At 36.8% G+C, this 15,935-nt stretch overlaps 1 protein-coding gene across 12 annotated transcripts in view; it reads left to right on the forward strand.

The window, feature by feature from the left end:
- Positions 1–15,935, forward strand: part of TENM3 (teneurin transmembrane protein 3) — a 471,979-nt gene that overhangs the window by 358,049 nt on the left and 97,995 nt on the right. For all 12 annotated transcript variants that reach the window (XM_032298890.1, XM_032298888.1, XM_032298892.1 and 9 more), the window contains 5 exons: positions 972–1,182; positions 1,554–1,655; positions 1,847–2,041; positions 3,131–3,331; positions 9,823–10,008. In XM_032298890.1, coding sequence (XP_032154781.1) covers positions 972–1,182; positions 1,554–1,655; positions 1,847–2,041; positions 3,131–3,331; positions 9,823–10,008 — 895 coding nt within the window. The remainder of the gene's footprint in view (positions 1–971; positions 1,183–1,553; positions 1,656–1,846; positions 2,042–3,130; positions 3,332–9,822; positions 10,009–15,935) is intronic.

The raw sequence follows: 15,935 nt of genomic DNA on the forward strand, positions 1-15,935 counted from the left end.
ATTCCTTCATCTGTAAAGTGCAAATGTTAAAGCCTTCCTCCCAAGGTTTCTATCAGAGACCGGCACAGAGTAAGTATTCAGCAGTGGTTGTTGCTACATGAATGTTAAATCAGAGAAGACCATACAGGGTTATCTTGTGGTCTAACCAAAAAAAGATTGCTGGCAACATGGATGCAACTGGAGGTCATTGTGTGAAGTGAAATAAGCCAGGCACAGAAAGTCAAATGCCGCATGTTCTTGCTTATATGTGGAAGCTGAAAAAGCGAATGAGTAAAAAGAGTAGAATGATGGATACCAGAGGCTGGGAAAGGCAGTGGGGATTGGGAATGAAAAGGGGTTGGTCAAGAGGCACAAAAAGTACAGCTAGAAAGAAGAAAAGTTCTAGCAGTCAGCAGTACAGTAGGAAAATTATGGGTAACAATTTATTGTATATTTCAAAACCAGAAGAACTGTAATCTTCCCAACACAAAAGATAAAATGTTTGAGGTGACGGATACCCCAATTACTCTGATTTGATTACTACACATTGTAAACATGTTAATTAAAATAGCACATGTACCCTCAAAATATGTACGACTATTATATATATTAATTACAGAATTCATGAATTTAAAATAAAATAAGTCTTCTGAACTGGAAATGTGAGTTCATGTAGATTTTATGTTTGTGTCCCCAAACTGCCTAAACTCATCAAACTTTTGATCAGTCTGTAGAATTAAATAAATCTGGAAACCATATTGCCCAATAAGGGAAAAAATGGTCTCTGATGTTTGAATCCAGCCTTATGCCGCGGGTAGTTTGGTCCTCCTTGTAAATGCTATGCATAGGAGACTTCTACCATTTGGACCTGTCAGTCAGGAACTTCTTTCTAACATTGTATTTGTTAGAGCAAAGGAAGACAGCTTGAAGAAAAAAAAAAAGAGAGAAGTATCTCCTCTTTATATTGCTATTTTTCCCCGTCCTCCCCCCAGTACGACTTCGTGGAGCTCCTGGATGGCAGCAGGCTGATTGCCAGAGAGCAGCGGAGCCTGCTGGAGACAGAGAGAGCTGGGCGGCAGGCGAGATCCGTCAGCGTTCACGAGGCCGGCTTTATCCAGTACTTGGATTCTGGAATCTGGCATCTGGCTTTTTATAATGATGGGAAAAATGCAGAGCAGGTGTCTTTTAATACCATTGTTATAGGTAAGAATAGTCTTCAAAGCAGCATTTTCCAGGCCACAGCCTAAACGCCGTGTTTAATGGAAACTAAATTATCCGTACCAATTTGGGGTAATTCTTAGGGTATTAAAGCCCAGGTAAAATGTGAGAATTATTTTTAAACCCTTTATTTGTGAATATGTGACAAACTTTGAAGTACTGGGAGAAGATATTATCTGGAATTACCTTGGGAGAGGAGAATACATCAGGAAACACTTTCAAATCTGCGTTTGAAGTGACAGTGCTTTGCATTACTGTTCAAATTATCTAGCATAAATGAAGATCAAAGTGACACCGTTTATCTTTTGCAAGAGGCAGGCTATACAACAAGTGTTCCTTCTTTCTCTTTTCTTCAGAGTCTGTGGTGGAGTGCCCCCGAAATTGCCATGGAAATGGAGAATGCGTTTCTGGAACTTGCCATTGTTTTCCAGGATTTCTGGGTCCGGATTGTTCAAGAGGTATGCAAGTTAGATTCTTTTCTTAAGCCGATATAAACAAGCTGTAGAAACACAAGTAATTCTGAAAACTACCAAGACAGGAAAGAAAGGGGGGAAAACCAGCAAATTGCTTGTTCCAGCGATGTGCCTTTTCTCTCGGAAGCTTGATGGAAAATGTGGCTGTAATTCTTCTGTCGTGTCTTGTTTCACAGCGGCCTGTCCAGTGTTGTGTAGTGGCAACGGGCAGTACTCCAAGGGCCGCTGCCTCTGTTTCAGCGGCTGGAAGGGCACCGAGTGTGATGTGCCGACTACCCAGTGTATTGACCCGCAGTGTGGGGGTCGTGGGATTTGTATCATGGGCTCTTGTGCTTGCAACTCAGGATACAAAGGAGAAAATTGTGAAGAAGGTAAACATGTCAATATTTACAGAAGTCTGTTGTTATCTTCATAAAGAAACAGATTATGTCTGTAATCTTTAGTTTGGCAGATCTCTTGTTACAGGCTTCCTTTTGAAAGCGCTTGTGAAAATCCATATTTATGAATGCATTGTTTTATTAACATTTTAACTAATGAAAAGAACAAACACCAAAGGGCCTCTTTGCTCTTCTTCAGTAGTGTTAATCATTCCTTTTCTTCACTCTGAGAAAGCAAGCAAACCTTTGTGCCTTGAACCCCACAGCAGACTGTTGATTTTATTTTTAATCATTTTTACATTGATGCCAGCTTCTAGATCTAGCATTTTGACATCTCTAGAAAGACAGAATAGTACACATAATATTCTACTGAAAAGAAGTATGACATCATGGGTTTGTTGCATAGCCGTGTACTTATAATGATGAGAGTCGAGATACCATACTGTAAAGTGCAGGTGAATTGTTTTTTCAAAAAGCAAAAAAGCACCATTTCCGTTCTTCAATCAAATTGATTTTATTGATCTGCACACACAAAGTAATGCAATTAAGTCTCTGGAATTAAATTTTCAGGCCATTGACCCTACAAGTGTAAAGTTTTATTGAGTCAAATTGCTAAATTAAATCTCGTCATCTAAAGCACATTAAAGTGAATTAAGAAGGATAGAAAGTATGCAACTCATTTCTTTCTCAAACATTGTGAGGATCCCATACAGCTGTCGGTACTCAGTGGTCATGGATTAGGTCAGCTGATACAGATTTTGTTATAGAGAAAGCAATACTTATTACTCTGTGATTAGGCAGAACAGAGAGCAGTAGTCTGAAACCTCAAGAGCCTGTGTGTGTAATTCAGGAAAATTACAAATCCTTGCAAGAGTCTCAATTACCTAAATGGCATTAGGCTGTTTCTTAATGCTTTATTGTATTATAATTCTTTGCATTTTCAGAAACAAGTTCTTCGAAATGGTAGATAAATATTTGATTATCCAAAATGTTCATATAAATTAGATTAGGATTTAATTCTTTTTTCTGCATGCACTTTGATATCTTCTGGATTTAATAAAATTGTTTTTTTCTTTACACCAGCTGACTGTCTAGACCCTGGGTGTTCTAATCACGGTGTGTGTATCCATGGGGAATGTCATTGCAATCCAGGATGGGGAGGTAGCAATTGTGAAATACTCAAGACCATGTGTCCAGACCAGTGCTCTGGTCACGGAACATATCTTCAAGAAAGTGGCACCTGCACATGTGACCCTAATTGGACTGGCCCAGACTGCTCAAATGGTGAGTTTAATAAACGCACTACCATTGAGTTGCTTAATATGATTTAGCTAAAGGTGGTATTTTAATTTTTAAAACCCCCTTTTTAAGCCCAATACACATTTTAGTAAAGTTATTCTTTATAGGAATAAATATTAAAAGTAATTATATGTAGTTGCCTTATAAAAAAAAAGAACCAGGCTTAGCCAATTTGTCATTAAAATTGAGTATTATGGGGAAGAGTAATCTTTAATTTGTATAAGATACCTTATCTTCTTAACTCTCATTTTGTCTACTAATCAAAACTAACCTCTCTAAAATCTTAAGTATAGCTTGGGGATTTAAGCACGTTATCTTATAAACAGAGAAGCCTCAATTTAAAAAAATCATTTGACAATATAAGGCTAAACATGATAGAATTAAAGAGTATACATGTATAGATATTATGATATGTAAAAATGGTTCAACACTGAGTTTTCGGTCATATTAATATGACTATAATAAAAATGGTGCAAGGTAATTTTAGTCAATCAGCCAAGTTGTTTTTGTTTGTGTGCATGGCAATGGCCATAGGCCCTGTAAGAATTAAAGACCAACAAATCATGTCTGCCCTCTACAGCAATGGCTTTCTCAGTTTTTGACCTTGGACAATCATCTTAAATACATTTTTACATTATGACCTAGTGTAAGTATACATGCACATACTCACATGATTGAAATAAACATTTTATAACGTGATACACACTGACTTTTTAAGTCTATTTTTTTTTTCAAATGTTGGTTGCAACTCATGAGCTAATTCCGTGACTCATAAGTTACAGCTTGAGCAGATGCCATTCTAGTGTGGAAGCTTACAGTTTAACTGGGGAGAGCGGATGAATACATATGAAATAATTGGAAATCAATACATTCTAGTTTAATATTATATTGAGTGTTACATGGAATATTATGCTAAATTGAGTGGACATTCACAGGAGTGATTCTAACTTAATGAGTATTCAAAGTTTTCAAGGAAACTTGTATCAACATTTATTTAATGATGATGGCAGTCTGGGTAAAGGTATAATTTTTGGCTAGGTGAACAGTATTAAAAAGTACTTAGAGCATGAACTGTGAATTCAGATGTGTTAATTCATATCCAATCTGTACTCCTTAATAGCTATGTGACCTTAGGCAAATTGCTATATGCCTCAGTTTACTCATCTATAAAATCATGGGACACTCTTCACAAAGATGCTATGGGAATTACTGGGAATAATGTACGTAAAGTACTTAGTACAAAGCTTGGCTGATAATAAATTCTAAAGATAACTTCTACCACCATCACCCCTACCATAGGTTGAACATCCCTAACCTGAAATCCAAAATGCTCCAAATTCAAAACTTTTTCAGCACCAACATGAGGCTCAGGGGAAATGCTCATTGCAGCATTTCAGATTTTGTATTTTCAGATTAGGGTTGCTCCAGAGGTATGTATTCTACAAATATTATAGCATCTGAAAAAGTCTAAAATCCAGATCACTTCTGATTCCAAGCAATTCAAATAAAAGATTAGCAAAGATGCAATTGTGAGAAATACTATTATATTCAAGGGACAGTGAAAAAGAAAAGTATTTGGAGGCAAAAAATTGGGTTGGGCCCAGTTATGGGGAATACAGTTTAGAAATGATAGTTTTAGGCAATGGAAGATTTGCCAATAGCCATAATTTGCCCACTAAGACAATGAGAGTATCATTTTTGGGAAACTGTCCTGTAGATAATGAGTCAGAGAGCGTGAATTGTGAGACTTTGATGGCGAGGCGACAGGCTGGAGGACCTTCCCACAAGCCTGATGTGGTGAGAGCATGAATTTGTTGGGAGTCAGTAGAAATGAAATAGACAAATCTGAGGGACTTTTGGAAGGAAAAGCAGACAGGACCTGCTGAAAAAACGCAATAGAGAAGCATGTTGAGAAGAGCTGTACGTGTGAGGCAAGGAAAATTGGTGCTAATGTTAATGTCTGTGAATGAAGCAGAAAGTTGGGAAAGGGTGAGAGGCAGGACGTACGGGAGCCAATGGAAGACAAGTGAGAAATAGAAAACCAGGTGAATTCTGTTTGGATACTCAAACCCGGCAAAATTACACAATTCAACAAAAAAAAGGAAAAATGAGAAAGAGAAGCAAGGAAGAAAGGAGGAAGATGACAGAGAAGGAAAGACAAGGAGAAGAAGTGAGAAGGAAAATGGATTTTACTAGCAGTGTTGAGTGAATAAAAACATCCTGCTTAGATTAAACATAAAGCTTGGATTCAGTGACGGGGCCTGTCTAGCTTCCCGCCCATATTGATTGCGTCCAACAGTAAGTGGCTGAGAACCTGAACTCAGACACTGAACTGCCTGGTTCAAATTTTGGATTGACCGTTCACTAGCAATATGACGTTGTGCAAGTCATTTAATGTCTCTGTGCCTCTGTTTCTTTATATATATAAAATGAGATAATTACGGGACTACTTTATATAGTTGAGGTAAGGTTTAAAGGAGTTAGTATGTGAAAAGCACTTAGAATAGTGCCTTACCACATATACATAATGGAATATTATGCAGCCATCAAAAACGATGAGTTTGTGTCCTTTGTAGGGACGTGGATGAACCTGGAAACCATCATTCTCAGCAAACTGACACGAGCAGAAAATCAAACACTGCATGTTCTCACTCATAGGCGGGTGTTGAACAATGAGAACACATGGACACAGGGAGGGGAGTACTACACACTGGGGTCTGTCGGGGGGAAATAGGGGAGGGGACAGTGGGGGGTGGGGAGTTGGGGAGAGATAGCATGGAGAGAAATGCCAGATATAGGTGATGGGGAGGAAGGCAGCAAATCACACTGCCACATGTGTACCTATGCAACTGCATGTTCTTCACATGTACCCCAAAACCTAAAATGCAATAAAATAAATTTAAAAAAAAAAAAAAAAAAGAATAGTGCCTTACAAAGTAAGCACTCAGTAAGTGTTAACCATTAATAGACATAGCGGGGAGTGGTGATAGTAGTTACTATGATAGAAGTATTCTAAAAGCTAATTGTGGTTTTTCATACCTAATTTCTCATCAATTCAGAGGAGCTTCCACATAAAAGTAGTGATTGGATGTGGTTCCCCAAATGTGAAATTTATGAAATGCAAATTGTTTTCTCTATTAGTACATTCTAATGGCATAAGACTACATGAAATCTTGTGCTAAGAAGCTAATTCACATGTTTAGATTTAGCAAGAAGAAAAAAGACTGGTAACTTGTACAAATTGCTCTTTCCTGGCCTTTTGAGAAACTTAGGTAACATCTCTCCTGCCCTGTGAGTCCCTATAAGTATGACAGATTCATCTGCCACTCTTTACCTACTGTAAATTGAATCCTGGAAGCCCAGACTAACAAATGTTTCTTATCAGATAACTTATTGATGAAAATTTTATTTTGAACTCACATGCTGGTTAGAGACAAGTTTTCATCCTTTCTCCCTCCCATTCTGATTTTTGTATGAGATGAGTTTTCTTCCTCCTCCTCTTCCTCTCTTATCTCTCCTTCCTTCCTGCCTCTTTATCCTTCCTTCCTCCTCCTCTTCCCTTCCTTTCTATTTTATTCATTCTCCCGCATCTTTTGGCTCATACACCTCTGGATAATTTGACGAACCAGAAACTTTGGTGAGAAAATTCACATCTGCAAGAGCAAATAACATGCATAGAATAAATAAGAGTAAAAACACAAATTGGGGTCTAGATTAGAAAGAGCCTTGAATATCTCACTAAAGAGTTTTAGGGATATTACCACCAACCAGCACTTGTCCAGCATGAGTGAGTTGTATTATTTTAAATAACACGTTAACTTGTTTTGTCCTCTATTCGTAATATATATTTTGTAATTACATATAATTTACATATAAAGTAAGCATTTAGTGTTTTCTGCTGAGTTTTTAACCTATACTAAAAAACCCTTTCCACAAAAAATATCCAATTATATATTATAGACATAATTACTTCTATAGTAAAGCTCTTTGGTTCAGGTCTCTTATGCCTCTGTCAATAAAACAGGCATATTAAGACTAGCTGTAGAATAATACTTACTTGAAATACTGTCATTCAGATTTGCTTCCTACAATTAGCCAAGTCGGAAAGGAACAAGCACAATAGCCCCTTTTTTCATATAAAGTTATTATAGTATATTACCTGAATTATTTTATAAAGGGTAGTTTGTAACTGATACTATATAACTCAAAAGTTAATTCAGCCCTCTTCATAAAATGATATTGCTATGAATTGGAAAATATATATATATAAAGGTTAATTTAAAGATTAAATTGGCTACCAAAATCACATATCATTATTTTACATATTTAGACTGAATTTTTTTTATGCTGCTGTAATGATTTTGGTAGTTGAAATCTAATTTTACCTCTATACCAAATGACTGTTAGTCATAGTGAGCAGAGATCTTTATCCTATTCATCTTGATATCCTCAGTGCAAAAAAGAAACTTCACATGTATTCAACTCTGAATAAATAGAGTAGCGTAATGAATGCAATACTCATTTTTTGAAGGAAGTAATTATAATAAGTATAGGAAAAAGTCTTTATTAAACTTTGCTATTAGCTGCAGAACGACAGAAAACTTACTTAGAATTAATAGTAAAGATCTCAAATACGCTTCCAGTCACGCTGTGAAAATATCTGGTCTTGTGTGCCTCAAATGTGTCTGGTTGTTGCACCGTTCTCATTTAAAGCTTATAAAAGCATTGTTAATTTACCTTTGTGGCTTAAAGTTTACAAGCAGTATAATTCTGAATTTCTGAGTGAATCCTAAAGGAAAACACTTTGCACACTACCTCTTTTGTTGTTGTGGAAATGACCTTCAGATATCTAAATTCAATAAGAGAGTAGACTTGACACCCGAAGAACCATTTGGTTAAGCTGCTAAAAGAGAAGAAATGAATTATTTCCATCTGAAAGTGTATAGGTTTGAAAGCAAGGGAGCTTTCCTCTATCTTCATCAGCAGTTTGTCCATTAATTAGCCCTTCAATTCCACTTCAATTAAATTAACTCTAATTAATAAGTTCATTACAAAGATTGACGCACCTTGCTCAAAGCTAGTGTGCTAAATGCTGATAAACACCTTCACCCTAATGAAAAATTGATTAGATTGAATAAAAAGGGTGCCTCAGAAAGAAACCTCTCGCTTCTGGGGCTGGGTTGATGTTATGTTGCTCTGAAGTTAATCAACTATCTTGGATCTCTTAATCAAAATTTTAATTCAAAGGAGATAAAAAATGTTGCATGAAAAAACCCTTGTGCTACCATCTTTCAGTTAACAGTCCTGGGTGTTGTTTATAAGAAATATTACAACTCTCATAGTGCCTTGATACAGTGTTTAAAGTTAGCCTGTGAGATAGAGAATTACGTGTCTGAAAAATGTTACTTGGGAAATGAATAGGGAGAACAGAACATGTGACTACATAAACAGTTACTATTTTTTAATTTTTAAAATGGTTTAGTATATTTTCTATTTGTTAGAAATGATTTCAGGTTTTTATTGTGCTTTATTTTTGCAAGAAAACCAAAGCTAATCAATAGTCTTAGAATTTAGGGGAAAAAAAACTATAGCTAACTTTAACTTCATGTGTAAAGAATAGAAATAAAATAACCTTCCAAGTTTCTTTTACCTCTCCCTCTCCCTATCTCTCAATTGGAACTAATTAAACAAAGCTTTTAAGAAAGCTTAAAATTTAGACATCTGATTCTTTTTCAAGACCTGTTATTACAGCATTTGAAGTCATTTGGTCACTTGGGCTCTTTTCAGTAATTCTACGGGTCTAAAAACCTTGTTTTTCAAAGGAGAGTCAATTATATGCATTACTAAATTGGTTTTGTACTGTGGACTAAGAAATTTGTATCTGTCCACAGTACAAATTTACTGAATAGGCAAAACAGTTTCTTTTTACTTGTGTATCTGTGTCAGAAGCAATCTAATTTACTTACTAAAGTAGCTTCCTCTTAGTGAAAGTTTCTGAATATTCAAAACATTTAAATGTGGCATTAGAAATAAACCCTTTTCAAATTCTTGTTGTGTGTATGAAACCCAAGTCCTGCTAGATGCCTGAGATGCTTAGATGCTGAAATATTTCGTTAATTTGGGGGTGGGGGGGTGTGTTTTCTTGGTGATAGGTATGTATAAATATGACTACGCTCTATTTATGTAATGTTTCCTATATAAAATATATATAAAGAAATTATTTCTAACAATTGTCATGCGTATTTTATGCATGATTATAGCAGCATGTAACATTAAATGACGAATAAAGCAGTGGAGTTCCACCATTGATAATTTCCTGGTAGTCAATGCTGAAATTTACTTAGCATGCAAACACTTTTGATTTATTTTTGGTGATTTTGGGTTTCACTTGAACAAACTTGAGTGGAAGATGGAGCACTGCTTATGAATTCCCCTTCTCCCTCCCACTACTCATCTCTTCTGTTCTTTCCACACAGAAATATGTTCTGTGGACTGTGGCTCACATGGTGTTTGCATGGGGGGGACGTGTCGCTGCGAAGAAGGCTGGACGGGCCCAGCGTGTAATCAGAGAGCCTGCCACCCCCGCTGTGCCGAGCACGGGACCTGCAAGGATGGCAAGTGTGAATGCAGCCAGGGATGGAACGGGGAGCACTGCACTATCGGTAGGCTCCCTGCGCGTCTGTCTGTGTCTGACCCCTTCCTCCCGCAGAAGAGCCCTGATTGTGAGCTGTTTTCAACTTGGAAAAAGCCTAGTCTTTACATTATATTTTACTTGTCTTTCTTAACGCGAAATTATTTTTTAAATATGGTTGTCATTTTATCATGGCAATTCAGTTCTTTTTAGAACAGCTGTCACAAGAATGAGGTCTAAACTTTTTATTCATTGGTTTTTGTGATGGCCACAAAAATGGACTCACATAAAACAGACTATTTGATTTGATTATAAGTGAAGCTTTATCGAATATTACTTCTTGATGCTCCATAGTGTCATTGCATTTCTTAATAGCAGATTTTCCACTTTAGGAAAAAAAAAGACTTTAAATTTTTAAAAATGTATGGCCTTGTTGGCCCCTACAGTTTCCAGAATCACAGAGCTTAGGCTTGTCCGTATCTTGAGTCTCTACAAAAGAGGTTTGATTTTTTTATGACTTCATTTTGTAGTACCATGAGAAATACAGTAGAATAAAATGCATAAATCTCACTGCTCTTGTGTGGTTTACACTTTTTCATATATGATGACATTTGTGAATATCTGTAGGTTAAATAAAACAATCAGATAGACGTTTCAGATCAAAATGTTAGTACATAAACAATATTTAGCATAGATACAAAAGTATTCAAGATAGTCAGTGTCTTTGTTTTTACCATTTGTCACTAAAAGTGTCCAGTTTTAAAAACACAACAAAAGTAAGTAACAAACTTCTGTATCACTTCAGTGAAAGTACACAATATTAATTATAAATGGCACAGCCCTACTAACATTTCAGAATTTGTGGTATAGTCTTTCTCCACATTGCTTTACATCCTTAGGGGGAAATTTGATAAATCTGTGTGGGGAGTGTCAGTAGCTTTTAAAGATTTCTTCTTCCGGTGTATCTGTAAGTATTATGTAGTTCACATTTTTGCTCACAGGAATTCGTTAGCCAGGAACTTTGTCATGGGAAAATTGAAATCACATACATCTTATAAATTGTCACAAGCGTGTCTTTATAAACCTCATGTAAGGTTTTTTCTGATCCTATTGACATCCTTGACATCTGTTTCAAGGGTCTCACGACACCCCCACGCTGGTGATCTGCGAGAAGAACTCAAGACCCAGAGGTAGTTGTATCATGGCTATAGTTTATCATGACCAGAAGGAAAAAAGACACATCTGGCAGAGTCTGCAGAAATCCATGCCCAGGCTTCCTATCTTCTTTCTCTCCCACTGGGAGAGGTCACATGTAGCATGCTCCTTTCCCCAGCAGCAAAATGACTCAACATGTGTGTAGTATTTCTGCCCAGGAAAGCCTGTTCGGGACACAGAGCAAGCTTATCCAAACTGTGGCCTGTGGACAGCTTTGAATGAGCCCCAACACAAATTCATAAACCTTCTTAAAACATTATGAGGTGGTTTTTTTGCAATTTTTTTAGCTCATCAGCTATTTTTAGTGTTAATGTATTTTATGTGTGGTCCAAGATGATTTTTTTTCTTTCACTTGGCCCAGGGAAGCCTAAAGATTGGACTTAAAGTCTAAGGTTTTTATTGGGGCTGCTCCAGGAGGTATCCTCTATCAGCCATAACCACCAAAATTGCAACTCCTAAGAAGGGTAGGTGTGGACAAAATAACCTTATCAGTATAGGGAACATCCAAATTTCCAGATGCTAGCCAGGGGCTAGCCCGCCAAAATCCTGCAGATGATGCCCGCTCTTACTTACACATCCTTGGAGCTTCACTTGTTGTATTGGAGCTTCCTGCCTACAGCTGGGAAACGTGTATCATTTCTGCTGAAATCAACCACAGGTGCCCACATTCATAGCACTTACACAGGGCTTGTCCCCACTGATGTGGCTTTCCCCTCCCAAAGAGAGGCTTTGTAGGGCAGTGGCAGCAGGTTGTTCATGCGAACTGTATTAAGCAGAAAAAAGTTGAGCAGGATTTGTGTATCCTTTTGTGGCCATACAAGGGACAGTGCAATACCTCTATAACTAAACAGCTCCATGCCCCAGGTCCCAGAATGCCTGTCTACTAGAGGCAGGACAGGAAAAATACACCTCTGATCATATTCCCTCATTCTTTGTGACCCCACCAGCCGATACTTAATCAAAAGAAGTGAATTGAGTCTAGCTGAGAGAGAAAAATTATGATGTGACTGTATGTATCTTAGGAAGTACAACAAACATGTGGATAGCTTTGAAAAACCAGTAAGTGTACCAAAAGTTATCCAGAGGCAGATTTAACTTATCAACCAATAGTTACTCAGCAAATCGTTTAATGTCATCTTCAGTGACCTTGGTATTATTACATTGATAATAGTTTCCCACAGGTGAACTGTTCTTGAACAAACTTCTAGTTGTTTAGGAACAAACAGGATTTTTGTTAGTAGTGGTTCTTTGTATTATAACTTAATAAATCCTGTCAATTTCATTTGCTATTACTTTTATTTATTCCGTTGCTTTTATACTCCGTATGAATAACAGTGCGGGAAATAAAGGACCTGCTTCATTTAAAAATAAATCTTGGCTGTGAACCTTTTAAAAGATGTAGAGAACCTTTAAAGCATTTTGTGTTCTTTTATACTAATAAGATGAGTTATTTTGAATTTAGCCATGCAAAGATCCAATTGTCTTTTCCGTCTCTCCTTACTACCTGTGTATATGCCCACCATAATTTCCCGTTTAGGGCCCTAAGTGGCCATTTGTGAGCCACAATTAAGCACCCAGGAAACTTTGGTGTGTTTTCTCACTTGGGATGGTTTGTTTTCTGTGCATTTCCTCTTAATTTCAACCTTTATGCATCCAGCTGAAAGAAGCTGCCACTTTATGAAAGAATGCTCATAAATCAGCAAGATTTTTTTCTTTCTCTGTATTATGTGCCATCTCATTGAATACCAAACAGGGAGGCTAATGAAAGAAAAATGGAGGAGAAAGTAAACAGAAGCAAACAGAAGTTCCCACTAGAAGGCAAAGGATGTTCTTCATGAGTCATCTTACTGTCTTCATAAATTCTGTCCATGCTTTCATAAAACCACAGGCATTTTGATAGTAAAATAGGTTATGAATTTGGAGTGTTCACTGAATGCCCTATCTACCTGAAAGGATTCCATTCTGATATTTTTGTTAGAATATTCATATTTTCCTCTCATCGTGAATCATGCGTTCAGCAAATTAGTGATATTCATCTGCAGGCTCATCATCCCAAGTCCTCCTTTCTTGGGTTTTCCTTTGATTTGTGATGCATGCAGATGGAAGATGAAACCAGGAGAAATCTACTTTTAGCAATATTGTGATTAAAATAGATATTTCTCCTTTCCTCCCCAGAAAGGCTTCATGATTATTGGACCCTTTTATAAATAAAGAAATAGAGAAGTTACATGATTAAACCACATCAAATAAGCACCAGTACTTACTGCTAAATTGCTTTAATAGTCATAACGCTGATATAGATGCTCTACTACAATAATATTCTCTCTTATATGACCATTCCAAATGAGCTGCAAAGCATTGTACTCATGTACTGCCATTGGTTTTCCTGAGGTAGGAAAGATGTAAAAATATTTAGAGGATTCAGAGGCAAGTTAAAAATATATTAAATATAATGAAGTGTTTTTTAAGTAATAGTTGATATAATTAGAATATTATATGGCCATCTCTCTGTAAAAAAGCTTAAATGATTCTGTAATGTGAGAGTCGAGGTAGGTCAGAGAAATTAGGCTGCTGCTTGCTTAGAAAAAGAGGGAAACACTCCTGTGGTAGCGACCTGTACATGCAGCTAGTTGTCTATAGAGGCAGTGGTAGGCTCTGCTGAACAGATGGTAATAGGCAGAATCAATAACTTTTAAGTGTAATAGTAAGTAGATAACCTGGGTAATGATAAGTCTTAAATACCAAATTTTGAATTTGGGTAACCTATCACTTTCAGATGAACCGTTCTTTTTAGCATTTGTTGAAGAGATTTGCCCCAGAAGTCATCCATTTGTATCTGCGAATTGGAAGCTGTAGGTGAGATTGAAACCACAGCGGGGGAAATGATTGAACACTGTATTTGATTGTTATCTACTATGGAGGGTTGTTGTGAAGGAAAAGAAGGCTCAGCTCTCTCTAGACAGGCACGTTGTCTTCTGGAGGCTGATTGGCATTTTCCATTTATCCGGGAGACAGAAATGGAGAATATGGGTTTATATCGTTTAAATGTTTGTTAGGTATAACGAAGAACCTCGGATCGGAAAGCATTTTTAAGTCCTGGAACACGCTACTCAAGAACTTTTTGAACCTTCTAAGTCATCATAGTATTGTTAAAGCTTAATGCCGTGATTACTTAGCTGTGAAACACTGGTGGGTTTTGTCAGTTGATTTTGTTAACTTAAGGAGTGTTTTTAGAATGGGAGTTTTTTGGTTTTTTTTTTAAAACTTATTTCCATCTATTATCCTAAAAGATCAAGTCTCTTGGGCAGTAGCCCTATTTGAAGAACACCTCGAGGTCTCTTGCAGTTCTAGAATTTTTTCACTGTTGTTAACTTCTGCTTTATTTGGAAAATTACTAGATTTAAACATGGGGTTCCCTTTTTATCTATGTCATTTAACTTTTGTTTTTGTTTTTTCTATGGCATTGAAACACAGCAAGAAACCATCTTCACTTTTTCCGGTCACTTGGGGTTCGTTTTGTAGGATGCTCTACGTTGCATGCCTCAATTACTTTTTATTTGTTAATTCATTTGTTTGTCCATTAAGCAATTACCGAACATCTCTTCTGTGATACTTACTGAGAACTATTTCTTATAAAAGTCTGTGTAACATAATAAGAAAGGTATGGGCTTTGACATTTAAAATAAAATATGTTTTTAAGACAGTTTTACAATTTATTCACTATTACTTGTATCCTTTTCTTTTCTTTTTTTATTTTGAGAGGGAGTCTCATTCTGTCGCCCTGGCTAGAGTGCAATGGCACGATCTTGGATCACTGCAACCTCAGCCTCCTGGGTTCAAGTGATTCTCCTTCCTCAGCCTCTCAAACAGCTGGGATTGCAGACGCCCACCACCATATCCAGCTAATTTTTGTATTTTTTTAATAGAGATGGGGTTTCACCATGTTGGCCAGGCTGGTCTCAAACTCCTGACCTCAGGTGATTCGTCCACTTCGGCCTCTCAAAGTGCTGAGGTTACAGGCCTGAGCCCCTGTACCCGGCCTATAACTTGTATCTTAATTGTTCTTAGCCTCAGTTGGGATTTTTCCTAAATGTAAAATGACTATAAAAGTACTTATATGAGATTTTGATGCAGAATGCTGTAATGTTTAAGAGCTTTGGGAATTCAAATTCTTGCTGTACCTTTGAGTGACCTTGGTCAAGTCATTTAACCTGTTCTATGTGAAATGTGAATATTATGTACTTCATGGGATTATTAGAATTAAACAGAATACTAGAATGTAAAGTATTTAGCAAATAATGTTCAATAAATTCAAGTTTTAGTTTTGTTACTAAGTATAAGTTAGACAAACTACAACCCAGAAAATGTTTTGAGTGCCAGCCTTCAAAAACAGAAACAATAAAACAAAACTCCTGTCCAGGAAATTTAAAGAATGAATGACATTTCAATTTAATTATCATAAAATCTAATCTAGTCGCCTAATGGATATTGTTTAACAAGAAATTTGTATGTTTGGGTTAGGGGTTTGAGAGTTGGTTTTGGTTTTTTTATATTTTTATTTATTTATTATTGAGACAGGGTCTCACTCTGTTGTCCAGGCTGGACTGCCTTGGTACAGCCACTGCTCACTGCAGCCTCTGCCTCCTGAGCCCAGGTGATTCTCCTACCTTAGCCTCCCGAATAGCTGGGACCACAGGTGTATGCCATCACACCCAGCTAATTTTTTGTATTTTGTAGAAAAGG

The sequence above is a fragment of the Sapajus apella genome, unplaced genomic scaffold (assembly GCF_009761245.1).
Source record: "Sapajus apella isolate SASKATOON/1434 unplaced genomic scaffold, GSC_monkey_1.0 scaffold39, whole genome shotgun sequence".
NCBI classification, from domain to species: domain Eukaryota; kingdom Metazoa; phylum Chordata; class Mammalia; order Primates; family Cebidae; genus Sapajus; species Sapajus apella.